The following is a 14,293-nucleotide window of genomic DNA, read 5'->3' as shown; positions in this document are numbered from 1 at the left end:
ATAATTTTTTATAATACATCTATCCAGGAGAGAAATATCTGCTCTTAAATTTTGACATTTGATATTTAAAATTGTACTTTAATTTTTTTACCTGTTATATATTTGATTGATGTAACAAAACAGAACGCAACAAAAACACTAACCTGAATTTTTTCATTTATTTATGGAAATGATATAAACTGGAAAAAGGGGATGCAAACCCCCAGAAATGAATCAGGCTCAGCTTTTCTTTTTTTTCTTTTTTTTTTTTTAAACAAAAAAAAAAAAATTATGTACCTTGTTTTCATTTATTTTGAACTTAAACAACGGGCTCCAAATGTCATATCAGCTCATTAGAAACACACACTGCAAAATACAAGGAGCTGTTTACAGTAGTAACCCCCATTAGCCAGTTTCCCATTGTATGAGTTTAGAACATGTGTGCTGAAGGATTCACCAGACTCATGAGGTGCAGTGCACTGACAGCAATGGAAGGAAAGGAATATGGTTACATAATTCCATGTTTGTGTAGTCTCCTTTAGGCCGACTGCTGAATTGCTCTTTTTTGTCTTAGTCTAGTCGGTGAATTTCATGTTGCTGAAGGCAATGTCTGACAGAGATTACTACTTGGCTAACTTGTGATTAAACTGGTAACCAGCCAGCCTTACTCTCAAGCCCTCCACAATAATATCCACCATTTCCTCCCAAAAAGGGTCATGAAAGACACCTAACAGGTCCTGTTCCTCAGATCAGCTCACTGGGAAAACAGCATAATGTAATCATTGTTTGTGTAATCATTGTTTCCGCACATGGACCATTTGTAGATAAAGAGATGCCACACATGATTTTCACCTTCTACTTCTTGCTCCAAAGTTCTCTTAAATATTCTGTTCGATCAAACCGAAATCAAGTCCATTGGTCCCCAAGTTTTAGTTTTCACCCCGAGTATGGGCAATGTTTTTCACAAAACCCTTTTATTTCCCTTCCCACCCCCAACCCCATTCTCGAACAGAGCAAAGATGTTTCAGTTCTTCTTGCTCTTGGGCGAATCATATTTCCTCTTGCTGGAGTACCAGAGAAGCAGAGGGATGCCGATGGAGGGTAGAGTCATCACACCAAATGCAGCCCAGTCCAGCTAAAGACAGACACACGGAGCAGTGAGTGAAGTGCTAGAGGACTATTCAAGGAAATGCAAATGCTCCTGCAAAAACTTCAGTCTATATGCGATGACTCAAGACACTATGTGAACAGTGGTATCAAGGAACTCTGTTGTTGGGGAGACTAATTTAGTTTATGAATGTGCACTAGTTGTATTTCTTGTACTATACACAAAACATTTGTCAGTGAAGATAAAGTATATTACAATTTTAGCCTAACTACCCAATAAAGATCCTTAGAGGTTTACAAAATTCCACCAGCCTCAATTTACTTTGATCAGGATAGGCCAGTGCATTCAGGTGCCATAATGAGCGAGCCTCAAACTGTTTTTAACACTTACATAGTGTGGAGAGAAGCGTCGGTCAAACTCTCTCTGAGCCAAGATTCCTCCCTGTCCAGGAGCGCTGGTGTAGCCAACCTGCAGGAAGGGAAGGAGGGGACACTTTAGCTTCCATAATATTACTATGGACTGTAAATGCTTTGACTCACTAAGGACTTTAACTGCTTTTACCACAACTTGTCCTCCCTCCTGAACCAGGTAGCTGACAGTAGCCGAGGTAAAATTAAAGTATCCAGCCTTCAAGGGCCGCAACACCACTGTGTGAGAGACGTTGCTGGCTCTAAAAATTTCAGAGTTAAGAATGATGACTTGGAAAAAGAGCCGATCTATGGTTATTTAAACCAAGTTAAATCAAATTCCTGCAGTCTAATCAAGTCTGTAGTCTGACATTTCAGGAAGTGATGTTTGTGTGCAAGAGGTCCATTAAGGCCTCCGTCTTATGAACTATGAAGAGTGAAAACTTCTTTAGGTTCAGCAGCCTGAAAAGCTATCATTTCACTATTTGGTCCTACTGTGTAAGATGAAATAACTGTGTTGCAAAAACAAGGCTGCCATCAGAGACACCCAGTAATTTATGTTTGATCAAGAATTTAAGATCACACTCCCATTAAGCTACAATTAATGCGTCAAAATTAGCTGAAGTTTGACGGTGCCAGTGAGAAGTCATTTTACTGCAAGGATACGGTGCGATCCTGTCCCATTTCACATTCAGCATTCCGGAAACAATTCCAAAATCTTCAGGAGGAAAAGAATCATCGGATAGCTCCACCTCTAGAGCTGCACTGTAGAGACAAACCAGATGATGACATTTAGTCTCACACAGTGTGCACCAAACATTTTATCAGGTCTTGACAGGCTCAAGCAGTTCACATTTCAACAATTCTGAAAACTTCTTGATAATGTTCAAACTTACTGATAAACAGAAGTTTGTTAAGAAACAACTGGATAAAGAATTCTGTGTCGTTTGATTTTCTGTGTGCATTTATTTGTACAGTTATCTAATTTACAGCAGCTGTCCAGGTATCTGACCTGGAACCCACGTTGTAGATGCTGTACTGGAGGGTCAGGTCGCGGCCCTCCACAGCATAGCGGTTCAGGAGGGATTTGGAGGCCAACAAACGGGCGCCCTCTTCTCCTGAGCCCAGAGCCAGCAGAGAAAGGATTACAAACACGTGCAGCATCCTGGTCATCTGGTCAAACCAAACAAACAAACAAACCAAAAACAGGAAAATAAACTGGGGTTAGGAGGAGAAGACGATGGACTACAAAGTATTTTGAAACTATAGCCAGGAGTCCAGGCTGGTTTTGAAATAAACAATATGCGGTAATGTCCAGGTATCTAACTAAATATAGCATAAACAAAAAAAGAAAGGGGAAAAACATCTGCATAGTCAGTCTTTAAACGGAGACTACTTCCCATTTATCTTAGGTTTGACTTACAAAAGACGAAAGAAAAAACGCGAGTGGGAGGTAATTTTTAAAAGGCTGTTAAGATATGTCACTAATGAAGTGTCCGGCTTCAACTCAGAGTGCTCAACACTAACCGGTGCAGACGCTTACGTGGACCAAAGGAGTCACATCTTCATTTGCGTTAGTAAGAAAACAATAGTAAGTAACAACGCTTTATGTCTAACAGCCGTTTCATAGATTCATTGTATAATAACCATATGACCGTTCCTAAGATAAAACATTAGTAAATTATAACTCCGAAGCTTTAAAGAAAAACAGGAAGAGATTTCTTACCTTCCTCTAGTTCTCTTCAAATGGCAGAAAGTAAAGAAGATAGCCAAGCGCATGCTCAGAAGCTTAAAGCCTGTGTTTGCATGACGTGTACCGAGGGGGAGTTAAAGAAGGCTGCAAACTGCAGCGCCCCTGGTGTCCGGGAGGGAGATAGGAGTCATTCAAAAAGAACGTAGCTCATTATCCAGAAGTAGCTGGACTGCCTGTTCCAGCCCTGTACAAGTACATGTTGATCAGTTGAATTTTCATACTCATAAAACGGTTTGTGTAAAAAATATAATCAATTGAGAATAAAATTCTCACTGATCTTAATCTTAACAAACATGCCTGTATCCCCGACCTGAGGAATCATCTGAAAACTGTTCCAGTAAGGTCTTCTGGCTGCCTGCTGGGTTCTCCATATGTGATGGCTGAAAAAAGCCCTGGCTATCACATGGGACATTGTTTTGAGGGTCTGGGACCACCCTCAGTCAGTGTTTTTAACCCACTGAGATGGGGTTGGCAGCTTCCGCAGGCGATGCCTAACCGTTGCTATGGGGTTTGGTAGGTGGAAAGCCTGCAATTTGGTGATGCAACGGTTACAGACTTGATTAATTGTTTTGGTTATCGTAACAGGTAGAACCATTTGACAAACCACGGGTTTGTATTTATGGGAGGGGGTGTTACGGCCCTAGCAGGGCCTCCTGAAGTTGCCTGTGTGGGCGTGTCCTACCATCTCTCTTGCCACCTTTTTCTTTTGTACAGCTGCCTCCCATCAGCAATTAAAGGTATTTAAGCCCAGAGAAAGGTGAGCTTTGGTGCCAGAGAGCCATGTTGGTGTTTGCAGCTAGTGAGCTGTGTTTTGTGACTGTTTGCGCCTGCTCGGTGGAGAGAAGTGTATTTGGTGACTAACCCTTTTTTCTTTGACTTACTTTTCAGTAGTACTGACCGACATCTGAGTTTTGGTTTGTTTCTTCAAATGGTGATAGCGGCTTGTCTGTCTCTTTTAGTTGAGTTATTAATAGAAACCGTAATAAAACTCTTTAATTTAACCATTTTGCCTCTGTCTCCTTTTTCTGACCCAGACACTTTTTGTTACTTCCCCTTATCGCCTGGACCCTTTTAGGGGAACGTAACACTCACAGAGAAGACCCTCCATGAACACATGCATTACATTATATTTGCATATAGAAATGAAAAATGAAAATACGCAAATCAAAAACAAATGCAGGCATTCATCATGCCTTTGAATTCTATTTGTCAAACTTTCATGTTATTCATTCATTTGAAAATGTACTCATTTTTGTATCTTCAGTTGTGCTCTGCTGTGCTACCATGCCAACAGAATCTGGTGGTAATGGTCGGTGTCAATATTCGCATCAAGATGTTCCTTTCCAGCCACTCTGCTTTCATCTATTATCAGATGATAGCAGATGCTTATCTGATACCGTATCAGCATTTCCTGTAACACTCGAAGATGCCACCAAAAGTTTTCCAGAACTATCTTCTCCCTTGCCTTTAGATGCTAAATATATGAGTGTATACATTACAAATTTTCCATTACGTAAGAATACAGAAATTTTAAATACACAACATTTCTGGTTTTTGTCAGGCTCAGGAGAGACTCGGAGGCAGACTGTCACTAAAGTTCACAATTTATTTACACACAGACACCAGGTGCGGATATATACAGGTGAGGGGGCACAGGAAGGGGGTCTCCGGGGAACACAGGCACGGGAAGGGAACGGGCTATGTACACAATCCTTCACTGAAGCTCAGGTTAGCTCGGACTCCGGCTTTTAGCTCACCAAACGGCGGTCCTCAGGCTGGCGAGAAATCTGGCACAGGGAGGAAGAACAGGTGAGTTGCGGCACGAAAGAAACTCGGGAAAAAGCTCAGACTTGCAATGACACTGACGAGTGTTACACAATAATCAAGCACTCTCAGCAGCCGCCTTAAGAAGTGAGCGTGGTGATGAGTCGATTGCTTGCAGGTGTCCGAGCCAGTGGCTGGAGCCGTCATGACTCCGCCCCGGTAGAGCGCAGTGCGCGGGAGGGGAGAGAGAGACGCAACACAACAAAAACACTTGTAGCCATACAGAGTCAGCCGAGAAGGCACAGGGTCATGACAGTTTTTATGCAAGAATAAAATAAAATACAGTTGTTTGAGTTTAAAATTAAAATGAAATCATGTATATTTTATCAGATTTTGTATGTATGTAGTTTACACAAAAAACATGTAGTTACATGTGTAAAAAAAAATATGGACAATTTTTTTTTTTTTTAACCTAATAACACCTAGTATGGAAAAAAATATTATTGGGATTTATCATGTGAGTTTATTTGAAAACTCTTGTAATTTTATTCCATAATTAATGTAATAATGTTTTATCATCCATTCAACAAAAGTCAAAATACAAAATACTTTTGACTCCCAGCCCATTGTTCCTTCACTGGGCTGGTTTCAGTCATTATGCAAATGTACTGTTTATAAGATTGGGGAAACCTGCAGTGAGCTGAGACTGAAGAAGTCACTTGGATGAGTGACGAAACGTTTCTCCCACAAAACGCTAAGTCCAGATGAACAGAAACAACTTTTGGAGATCAAAATACTTTTATTAAACTAGTAACTGGGTTTAAAAATAAATTTTTTAATACACCAAGTGAATAATCGTTTTTTACATGTATTCTAACATAAAGTTAATGGATTAACCCTTTTAAAGATTACCATATAATGTTTTGTAATATACTGTTAGTTGCAGAATTACAGATCAATAGATCACTTTGCTGTCAGACTGCAGGCTTTCTTTTTGTTCCTATATTTATGGGAAGCAGAGTGTTCAGCTTTCAGGACCCTTTTCTGTGGAACCAGCTCCATAGGATTCCAAAGACAGACACTCTCGGTACTTTTAAGATTAGGCTTAAAACCGTTTTTGTTTTGTTTTTTGCTTAAATATATAGTTATGCTGTAGTAGACTTAGGCTGCTGGAGCGTTTCTTCTTTTCTCACTTCTTTCACTCACCATGTGTTTACAGACCACTCTGGCTTTAATCATGAGTTATTAATAATCCCTGGCTGTCTTCCCCAGCATGTCTTTTGTCCTGTCTCCCTCCCTTCACCGCCAACAAGTTGCGCCTCCTTATGCCTGGTTCTGCTGGAGGTTTCTTCTGTTAAAAGGGAGTTTTTCCTTCCCACTGTCGCAACGTACTTTAGAGGTGACTGTTGTTTGGGATTTGGCGCTGTTTAAATAAATTTGAAATGAATTGAATAGATCTTATCAAGTACCTGCTGATGGATATGAATAATGAAAGAGTTGAGCTTAATAAAACACTAGCTTTACTTTATATAATAATGTCATAATGCTGCTGCAATACAACATTAATACAGCTCACTTTGTTGTATTTGTCCTTATTTTTTTTTTAAGTTAACAAAAAAAAGTCAAATGCTGCTGTAAGACCACTTTCTCGCTTTATATAAATGTTCTGCTTAAACTACACTGTGGTTGAATGACATAAATTAGGGAATAATACGATTTTTTTACACTAACAAGTCTAAAACAATTAGGACACACTTACTTCCTGTTTCCGTACTGTTACCATGGGACCGGCAGGACAGGAGAGGAGAGCACATTCCCCAGAGAATACCGGAACTGGCTCGTTTTCCACAGGCATTCCATTCTCTTCACAGATCACATTTATAGATCAGATAGACAGGAAAAAACAACACGAGCAGCTTCATTCACCCTTGTTTTTGATCTCATGAAGATGCACAATTTTGGGGGGCATTTATTCAAAGTATAATGAACTAAGGAGAAAGCACACCCACCATATAAAGGTGATCACTCACAACAAATATACTGATATTCCGTAACTGCTCATTGAACCCAAACCATGGCAGTAAATTGCCAGTAGCATAACAAAGTGATCTGATTCACTCGCAGTTCAGGTGAGGGTTCAGGTTTTTTGGCACATCTTTGAAAATTTTTATGAAACCTAATCTTAACTCACCACTAGGTGGAGATAAATGTCTTTGTAGCCTTTGAAAATAAGCCAGAGGGCCGGCTCTGTAGTCCAGATCAAATGTCCTGAGACATTTCCAGAGATCTGTGCATTAGTAAGATACATTAAATTTAATTTTTCAAAATAAATTTTACAGAATGAACCATTTGGCATACGTAGTCTCTTGAACACATAATTGCCACGGCCTCACTCACTCCAGAATATTTCAACCTATTAACCTGAAAAGCTCTATCCTTTTTTTGGCCATATGTTGGGGATTTTTGTTCTGCTGAATAATGAAACTTTGTCCGGTAAGCTCCGAAGTCACAGTTACACCTCTGCAATCCTGGTGTTTCCAACATCTGTGTGATCATACATAAATGCGCCAATTCAGTTTGCAAACATGCATGTGGTTTTTGGCTCTCGACCTGCATTTTTCTTTTCTTATCTTGCTGTGCGAGTGGGTGTGTTCAGCTCATTCATAAAATGTCGCTGCCATTGAAGATATATAAAGCGCAGCCCTGCAGGTTACTTATCCATCAGATCGCTCAGGTGCAGTCATGCTTCGTTCTGTCGGCGCGCTTCGGCTCCTTGAGCTCCTACTGGTGCTGCTGAGCATGAGTTCAGCTGTTGAAAATAACGCCACAGAGTCCGTCAGTCCTCAGCTGGTCCTTGAAACTCAGGACCCGCCGACCGATGAAGACACAAACCAGGCGAGGAATAGAGGGAGACGGCCTTCTGACTCTCTGCGGGATGGTGAGTCCAAATGGCTAAATTGTCCTAAAATTAAATAATGTGATAATAAAAAATCATAAAGTATTATGTGACAATAATACAACTAAAATTTAAAAGAAAAAAGGTGTAGTTTGGAATAATAACGTTTATTTATTTATTTATTTATTATTATGATGGTGCAATCACTTTACACCTAGGGAAAAGTCATCTTACAATAGAAAAAACTACAAGATATCCATGTCTGGGATGCAGGATTTATTAAAAAACTTTTTAAAAAAATACGAGGCATGCAGTGCCGTGCACGGTCCACAGGGAAGGCCAAAATCCATTTTCAATACAGACATTTATAGTCGAACCAACAAAGAAATCCTAGCTGCTGGTGTTGAGATTTTTCCAGGTGCATGCCAGTGCTGTAAATGACTGTCTGTTGTAGATTATATAACACCTGACAGAACACCTTTGGGATGAATTAGAATGGAGACTGTGAGCCAGGTCTTCTCTCTCAACATGAGTCTGACATGACAAATAAGCTTCTGGAAGAATGGTCAAAAATTCCCATAAACACATAAACACAAGCTGTTATAGCTGCAAAGGGTGGGCCAGCATCATTTCAAACCCTGTGGATTAAGAGTGGGATATCACTCAAGTTCATATGCATGCGAAGGCAGACAAGGGAATACTTTCAGCAATGTAGTGCAGGGGAGACCAGGTCAATTGTCACATTGCTTATTACTCTCACATTAGAGGGCACTGTGGAATTCTCTCGATATCCCACATCTGACCTGATGATGGGAGGAGATATTTTGTAATTTTCACTTGTCATGGTAATTTTCTATGTTGTTGTTGTGGTTTTTGTATTACAACACCAAACCGATATTAATCATTTAAAAAGTGGACTATTATTAAAAAGCTGAAAGTAATACTTTCGGGTTGATTCAGTTTTTCACTAGGTAGCTAAAGCCCTGTGATAGCTAGGTTAAAATGTTTATAAAGTTTGGGTTGGTTGTCATACATGTAACAACCAACATAGCCATAGTTATCTGTTGGAAAACATTGAACAAAAAGACTGTCTTTTAAAAGACATAAGGAACATTTGAGCTTTTTTAATGATATCAATGATACATCAGTTCAAAATACAGTCATTGAGTATAAAATTAATTCTCAGTTGTTTTTGTGGCGTTAATAAAGGCTACATTATTAAAGCACTGTAAATTCCACAAGTTCACGGCTCATAAATCACAATAAAAATGGTTTAGAATTGTGCAACAAAGACTTAAAAAAAAACTCCTCTGAAGTTTCATAATACTAATGCTAAGTGGACAGAGTGAGGATAAAGTGACTTAGTGCAGCAAATATATATTTGGAAGTTGGAACTTATAACTGAACAATTCTGCCTGTTTTATTTCTCTGTGAAAGAAGGCAGGTTCTATTTATATAGTTTAATGAGTTTACAGCACAGTGCCGCTCCCTGTCCTAAAAGTCAATAGAGCTCACCCATCAGTCTCTTTCTCACTCTCCCTCTTGTTAATGATCATAACAGAATAACATGACATTTATTTAATTCAACTCTTGATTCCTGTGTTTAAGTGGGTGGATAGCATATATAAGGCTTCACAATGTATAGCAAAAATAACACTGAGACAATGGATGTTCTTCTATACATGCACATGTGCCCACTTATAATAAGTGGAAGAAGAAGTATTAAAAACATGACTTTTAACCCCAAAAATTTTAAACCCCAAATTATGGCTAATTTGTGTTGCCTTTTCTCCAAGGACTAAGAGTCATCTTAGAATCTAGTATTGTAGCTCATATAATAGTTAAAGCAGCAGCTGTGTCAAGTATGGCTATGTGACAGGCAGAGTCGGATCCAACTGCAGGACTCAGGGGCAAACATAACACACAACAGGATGGGACGCTGGGAGAAACAGACATGGAAACATGATCACAAAACAGAGGCAAGACAGACTGGACACGAACGGGGAACTCACATTATGAAAATAAGAACTATAAACAACAATCTCAGAGGCTCTAGAAGAACAACATATTCATAATTAATTATATTTACAAAGGAATGAATAAGTCCAGAAAAAGACTCAGGACCATGACAAGCTGATAGGAAATGGAGGAAATGTAATTGAAAAGGAGAATGCAATTGCCATTTTAAATGTTGGAAAAAAGTGTTTTCCTAATTTCGCTGTTTGAATCCATTTACTTATTTGTTTTCAATTTAAATTTAGAATTTTTTACAAATTATTTTTTTTATTGAGAGCTGAGTGTCTTTTTCTGTAAATGCCTTTTTCCATATAGAAACATTCATTTTAAAGTTGTCTTTTATTATCAGTTAAATTATGAAATAACAATTGATTAATAATTATTAATGTCTAAATAACAAAAATAAATTCAGCAGTAGTTTGTAAATACAGAAATGCATAATACAATATTAAATCACAAAATGCTTTTTTTCGATGTGCATGACTCTTGGTCCTCGATATGAAACGGGCAGATACTGATTTAAAAAAAGACAAACTGTGTCATGAAGTGACTAACATGAACATGTCATAAACTGGTATCATGGGACAGTTAGTGGTGTGAATTTTAAATCATGTTAAATTCTTTCACAACAGAAATATGAGTAGCTGTTTTCCTTTAACTGGGTTTAAACCAATTCTTTACTTTTAGTTTAAAGACAAATCATCACATTTGTAAATATTTCAGCTGTCATTTACAAATTCATATTCAGCTCTGCTGTTATTTTTAGCTTGCTGAAAGTACCAGCAGGACCATTTGCACTGATTTGCACCATAGACCTCAAATGTGCAGATCGACTCAAAATTGACCCAAATTTAACACTGAGGATCATTGGGGTGAAAGCTTAGTTTAGAAATGCACACGTTTTCTGGCCACATGAATCTATAAATCAAATGTTTACTCATCATCCATCCTACTCACCAGATTTGCCGCCCTCATACTCTGTTCTGTCATACATACATCACAGTTTCAAAGATTTTTTTTCATGTGCACAGAGAAAGACGTTTCCCTGCACAATTAAGTTCTTCATTTGTTGTACACAACAGTTTAAAAAAACACATATAAAATAGATAGTTAGAATAAAAGATCATATATCTATACAAATAAAATAAGTTAATTTTGAATGCTACATCAACTGTATATGCAGCGGACACAGTGAGGGTGCAATTATATGTGTGCAAACTGAAAAATGTAGACAGTCGTAAACTGAGGTAGACCAAGGCAATACACTCCCGCCAGGTGTTTAGAAGTCTAATGGCATTGGAGAAGCGTTCTTTAGCCTACACTTCCTAGATTTCACACTTCTGTACCTTTGGCCTGATAATAAAAGTGTGAAATCTGCTGTTGGGGGTGGGTAGGGTCCTTGAGGATGAAGGCAGCTATCTCACGGACTCTGTTCTAAGGTGAGAGGACAGTGCAATCTTAATGATCTTCCTGGGCCACATCTACACTAATCCGGATAAATTGGAAAACAGCGTTTTCATCTAAAAACGCTCTGCGTCCACACTATCATTTTCAGTCGTTTTCATCCACACTGAAAACGCTACGTTCTTCTACTGCCCATACATGAAAAGTAAGATGATTGAGCTGTGTCATTTCCGTCTGCCGTTTATTTACTTTCCAGCTCTTTGAAAAGTGGCGGCAAAATGTTGAGGAAAAGTGACAAGTTTTATCTAGAGCTCTCTGGAGCATGTAGAAACTGATATTAATCTTTAATAGGGCTGTCAAAATTGAGAGCAAACAAAACAGCTCCTGTACAATGCCTTCCACCATCTTAGTTGAATTGGTCACATGACTGCAGCATATGACTAAAATGCGTCACCATTTTCAAAAGCCTTTTTTTTCAAAAGAGTTTTCAAATTTATCCACTTTGGAGAGCGTTTTCTGAAAGCTCAGTTTTCTTTGACCAAAACGAAGAGAAAAAGATGCATTTTCATGAAAACGTATTAGTGTGGACATGGCCTTGGCGTATTCACCAGTCTCTACAGGCATTTGCAGTTTGTACCATTTGTGTTGCCATACCACACAAGATACAAGATACTCTCAATCATGACTGTCACAAAAAGCATTGTGACGCAGGCATCCTTATTCTCTAAGTCACACAGAGAATAATATAGCACACTGCAATACTGTCTGAGGTGGGCCTGTTGGATCAGTAGGTATATGGCCTACTGATTATACCATGTGCTGTTCTGAATGTGGGCCAGCACTACCCACTCGAAACAAAACAAAAAAACAATTTTAAAAATATATATATACTTCAGAATAACAAGAAGACTGATATAAGCTATACATATATGTAACTGACTTTTCATGTCTTAGGGCTAGACCAGAGCCAGGTGGGCTGCAGGGAGTTGAGGTCCACAAAGTACATCTCTGATGGCCAGTGCACCAGTGTCAACCCTATTAAGGAGCTGGTGTGTGCTGGGGAGTGTCTGCCAGCTCAACTGCTGCCCAACTGGATTGGTGGAACTCACACTGGGAGGTACTGGAGCCGCCGCGATGCTCAGGAGTGGCGCTGTGTTATCGATCGAACCAGGACCCAGCGGATCCAGCTGCAGTGCCACGACGGGAGCACGAGGACCTACAAGATAACTGTGGTGACTTCCTGCAAATGCAAGCGCTACACCAGACAGCAGAACGATTCACGACACAAGGACACATCTGGGAATACTGGTAAACAGAGGAAGAATCAGGGGAGGCCTGGAGTCCTGGAGATGAATGCTGGGAGGGAGTCTGCTAACTAAAACCTGATTTCACAGCTACAAAAGGAAAAGCATTCAGACTCGTGTTGTCACTATAAATGTTTTTGTATGAACTATAAATGTGCAAATAGTAATTAAAAATTTAAGAGACAAGATAGATATAAACAAAGGTGAATAGTATAGTGTTATCTTCATATTTAGATTACTTTAATACAGTAATTAGTCTGTAGAACAAATTTAGCTCATTTGTTCACAGGGAATATGTTGTTATCATCATCCAAATGACAAATATAAATAATCTGGCTAAAATAATAACACACAAACAGTTTGACAGCTGCAACAGACATTTGGGTGCAACTATTCAGAAAGCACTCTAATACCTGAGCTACAGCTGGTGACATTTGTCTAATGTTTCTGGAGAGAAGTGTTGCCTGGGTTGTCTCATTTTTTTGTTTCGTTTATTTTTCGGACAGCAGTGATTTCGTCACACTGACAGTATTCTTATTATTCTTATAGTGTGAATATGAATACATGTTATATAGTTTAGCTGTAGTTAGTTAATTGTAGAGATTTAGATTTGCTGTCATTGTTTGGTTTTGCCTCATTGTAGCATTCTAGTGTTATATTAGCAGGAGAGCCTCTTCTAGGAAGGGTAGTACTGGTAGGAAAGTTGTTGTGATCGAAGCATGATGGCTGCTTCTTGAGGAGAGCATACTTTGTTAGTAGATAATTTCTTGTGCTATTATTTATAAGACAGGGACGGGGGGTGTCAACAACCTATTCTCAACCAAATAATTGAAACATGTGCCTCTAAACAACGTTTTTAGCCTTTACTGTGAATTATTGCTCATTGTGTCCAAAAATTATATGAAAAGTGATGAAGTTAAAAACTCATTTTAAAAGTAATAAATATAGAAGTGGTAATTCCAGGATTACAGCTTTTCATGCAGCACCTGAGAGTCTCAGATATTGTTTGTAATGTTCTGATAGCAGTGAAGGCACAGTGTAATTAAATAGTTTATCAGTCCAGGGTTTTGGTTTGTGTTGGAAGTATGTATGAAGATTTTTTTATTAAAAAAAACAGAAAACAGTAATAAATTCTATGATTCATGGTCTCAAAAGCTTCTGGGGATGTAAAGTTAGACCGATATAATATATTTTGTACCAGAACAGTTCTGTTTTACATCTCTTTTGCCATTTTCTGAAATAATAAAAAATTTGTTTCAGGGCTGTGGTTCTGATATAACGCTGCAGGCATGCTAGACAGGTTTACTGCAAACAGGAACTCGCTAACAACAGAGGCATTAGCCAGTGATGAATATCTATTTTAAACAGCAGCCTTTACTTTGTTTTATTGTGTAGGGGAAACCTTCCCCTTCAGGCTAGTGGAGGTTCTTACAGCTGTGGCAGACATTTTTAATGGTGTTTTATTGTCTCATCTATCCATTCATTTTCCCTCCATTAAGAACTGTAGCCAAAGATAGACAGTTAAAAGAATCACCTGCACTAGACGGCAACAGGATGTTTAATTTGTGTTTTCCCCACAGGGATAAGGATTGATGCCCCTTTGTCAGTTATATCCTGTAGGTAGAGACTTTTAAACCAGATCACGTCTGGAATGTTGTTCAG

At 38.8% G+C, this 14,293-nt stretch overlaps 2 protein-coding genes and 1 long non-coding RNA gene across 3 annotated transcripts; 1 reads left to right on the top strand and 2 right to left on the bottom strand.

Annotated features, from left to right (window-relative positions):
* Positions 1-273: 273 nt before the first annotated feature.
* On the bottom strand, positions 274-3,351 carry ssr2 (signal sequence receptor, beta). The gene is made up of 6 exons (XM_003459806.5): positions 3,221-3,351; positions 2,507-2,667; positions 2,161-2,259; positions 1,649-1,757; positions 1,478-1,555; positions 274-1,114 (listed from the first exon to the last, which is right to left on the bottom strand). The coding sequence occupies exons 2-6, from the start codon at positions 2,665-2,667 to the stop codon at positions 1,004-1,006; spliced, it is 558 nt and encodes a 185-aa protein (XP_003459854.1). The 5' UTR covers positions 3,221-3,351; the 3' UTR covers positions 274-1,003.
* A 1,489-nt stretch (positions 3,352-4,840) lies between these two features.
* On the bottom strand, positions 4,841-5,322 carry LOC112843522 (uncharacterized). The gene is made up of 2 exons (XR_003215927.1): positions 5,114-5,322; positions 4,841-5,034 (listed from the first exon to the last, which is right to left on the bottom strand). It is a non-coding gene; the product is annotated as an uncharacterized LOC112843522 (long non-coding RNA).
* Positions 5,323-7,698: 2,376 nt separating this feature from the next.
* On the top strand, positions 7,699-13,892 carry LOC100694302 (sclerostin domain-containing protein 1-like). Its single transcript, XM_005465586.4, has 2 exons — positions 7,699-7,949; positions 12,282-13,892. The coding sequence occupies exons 1-2, from the start codon at positions 7,754-7,756 to the stop codon at positions 12,704-12,706; spliced, it is 621 nt and encodes a 206-aa protein (XP_005465643.1). The 5' UTR covers positions 7,699-7,753; the 3' UTR covers positions 12,707-13,892.
* The last annotated feature ends 401 nt before the right edge of the window (positions 13,893-14,293 follow it).

This window comes from Oreochromis niloticus, linkage group LG22, assembly GCF_001858045.2.
Source record: "Oreochromis niloticus isolate F11D_XX linkage group LG22, O_niloticus_UMD_NMBU, whole genome shotgun sequence".
NCBI lineage: Eukaryota > Metazoa > Chordata > Actinopteri > Cichliformes > Cichlidae > Oreochromis > Oreochromis niloticus.
Note: the sequence above shows the minus strand (reverse complement) of the source record. Positions and strands in the feature narration are given on the sequence as shown.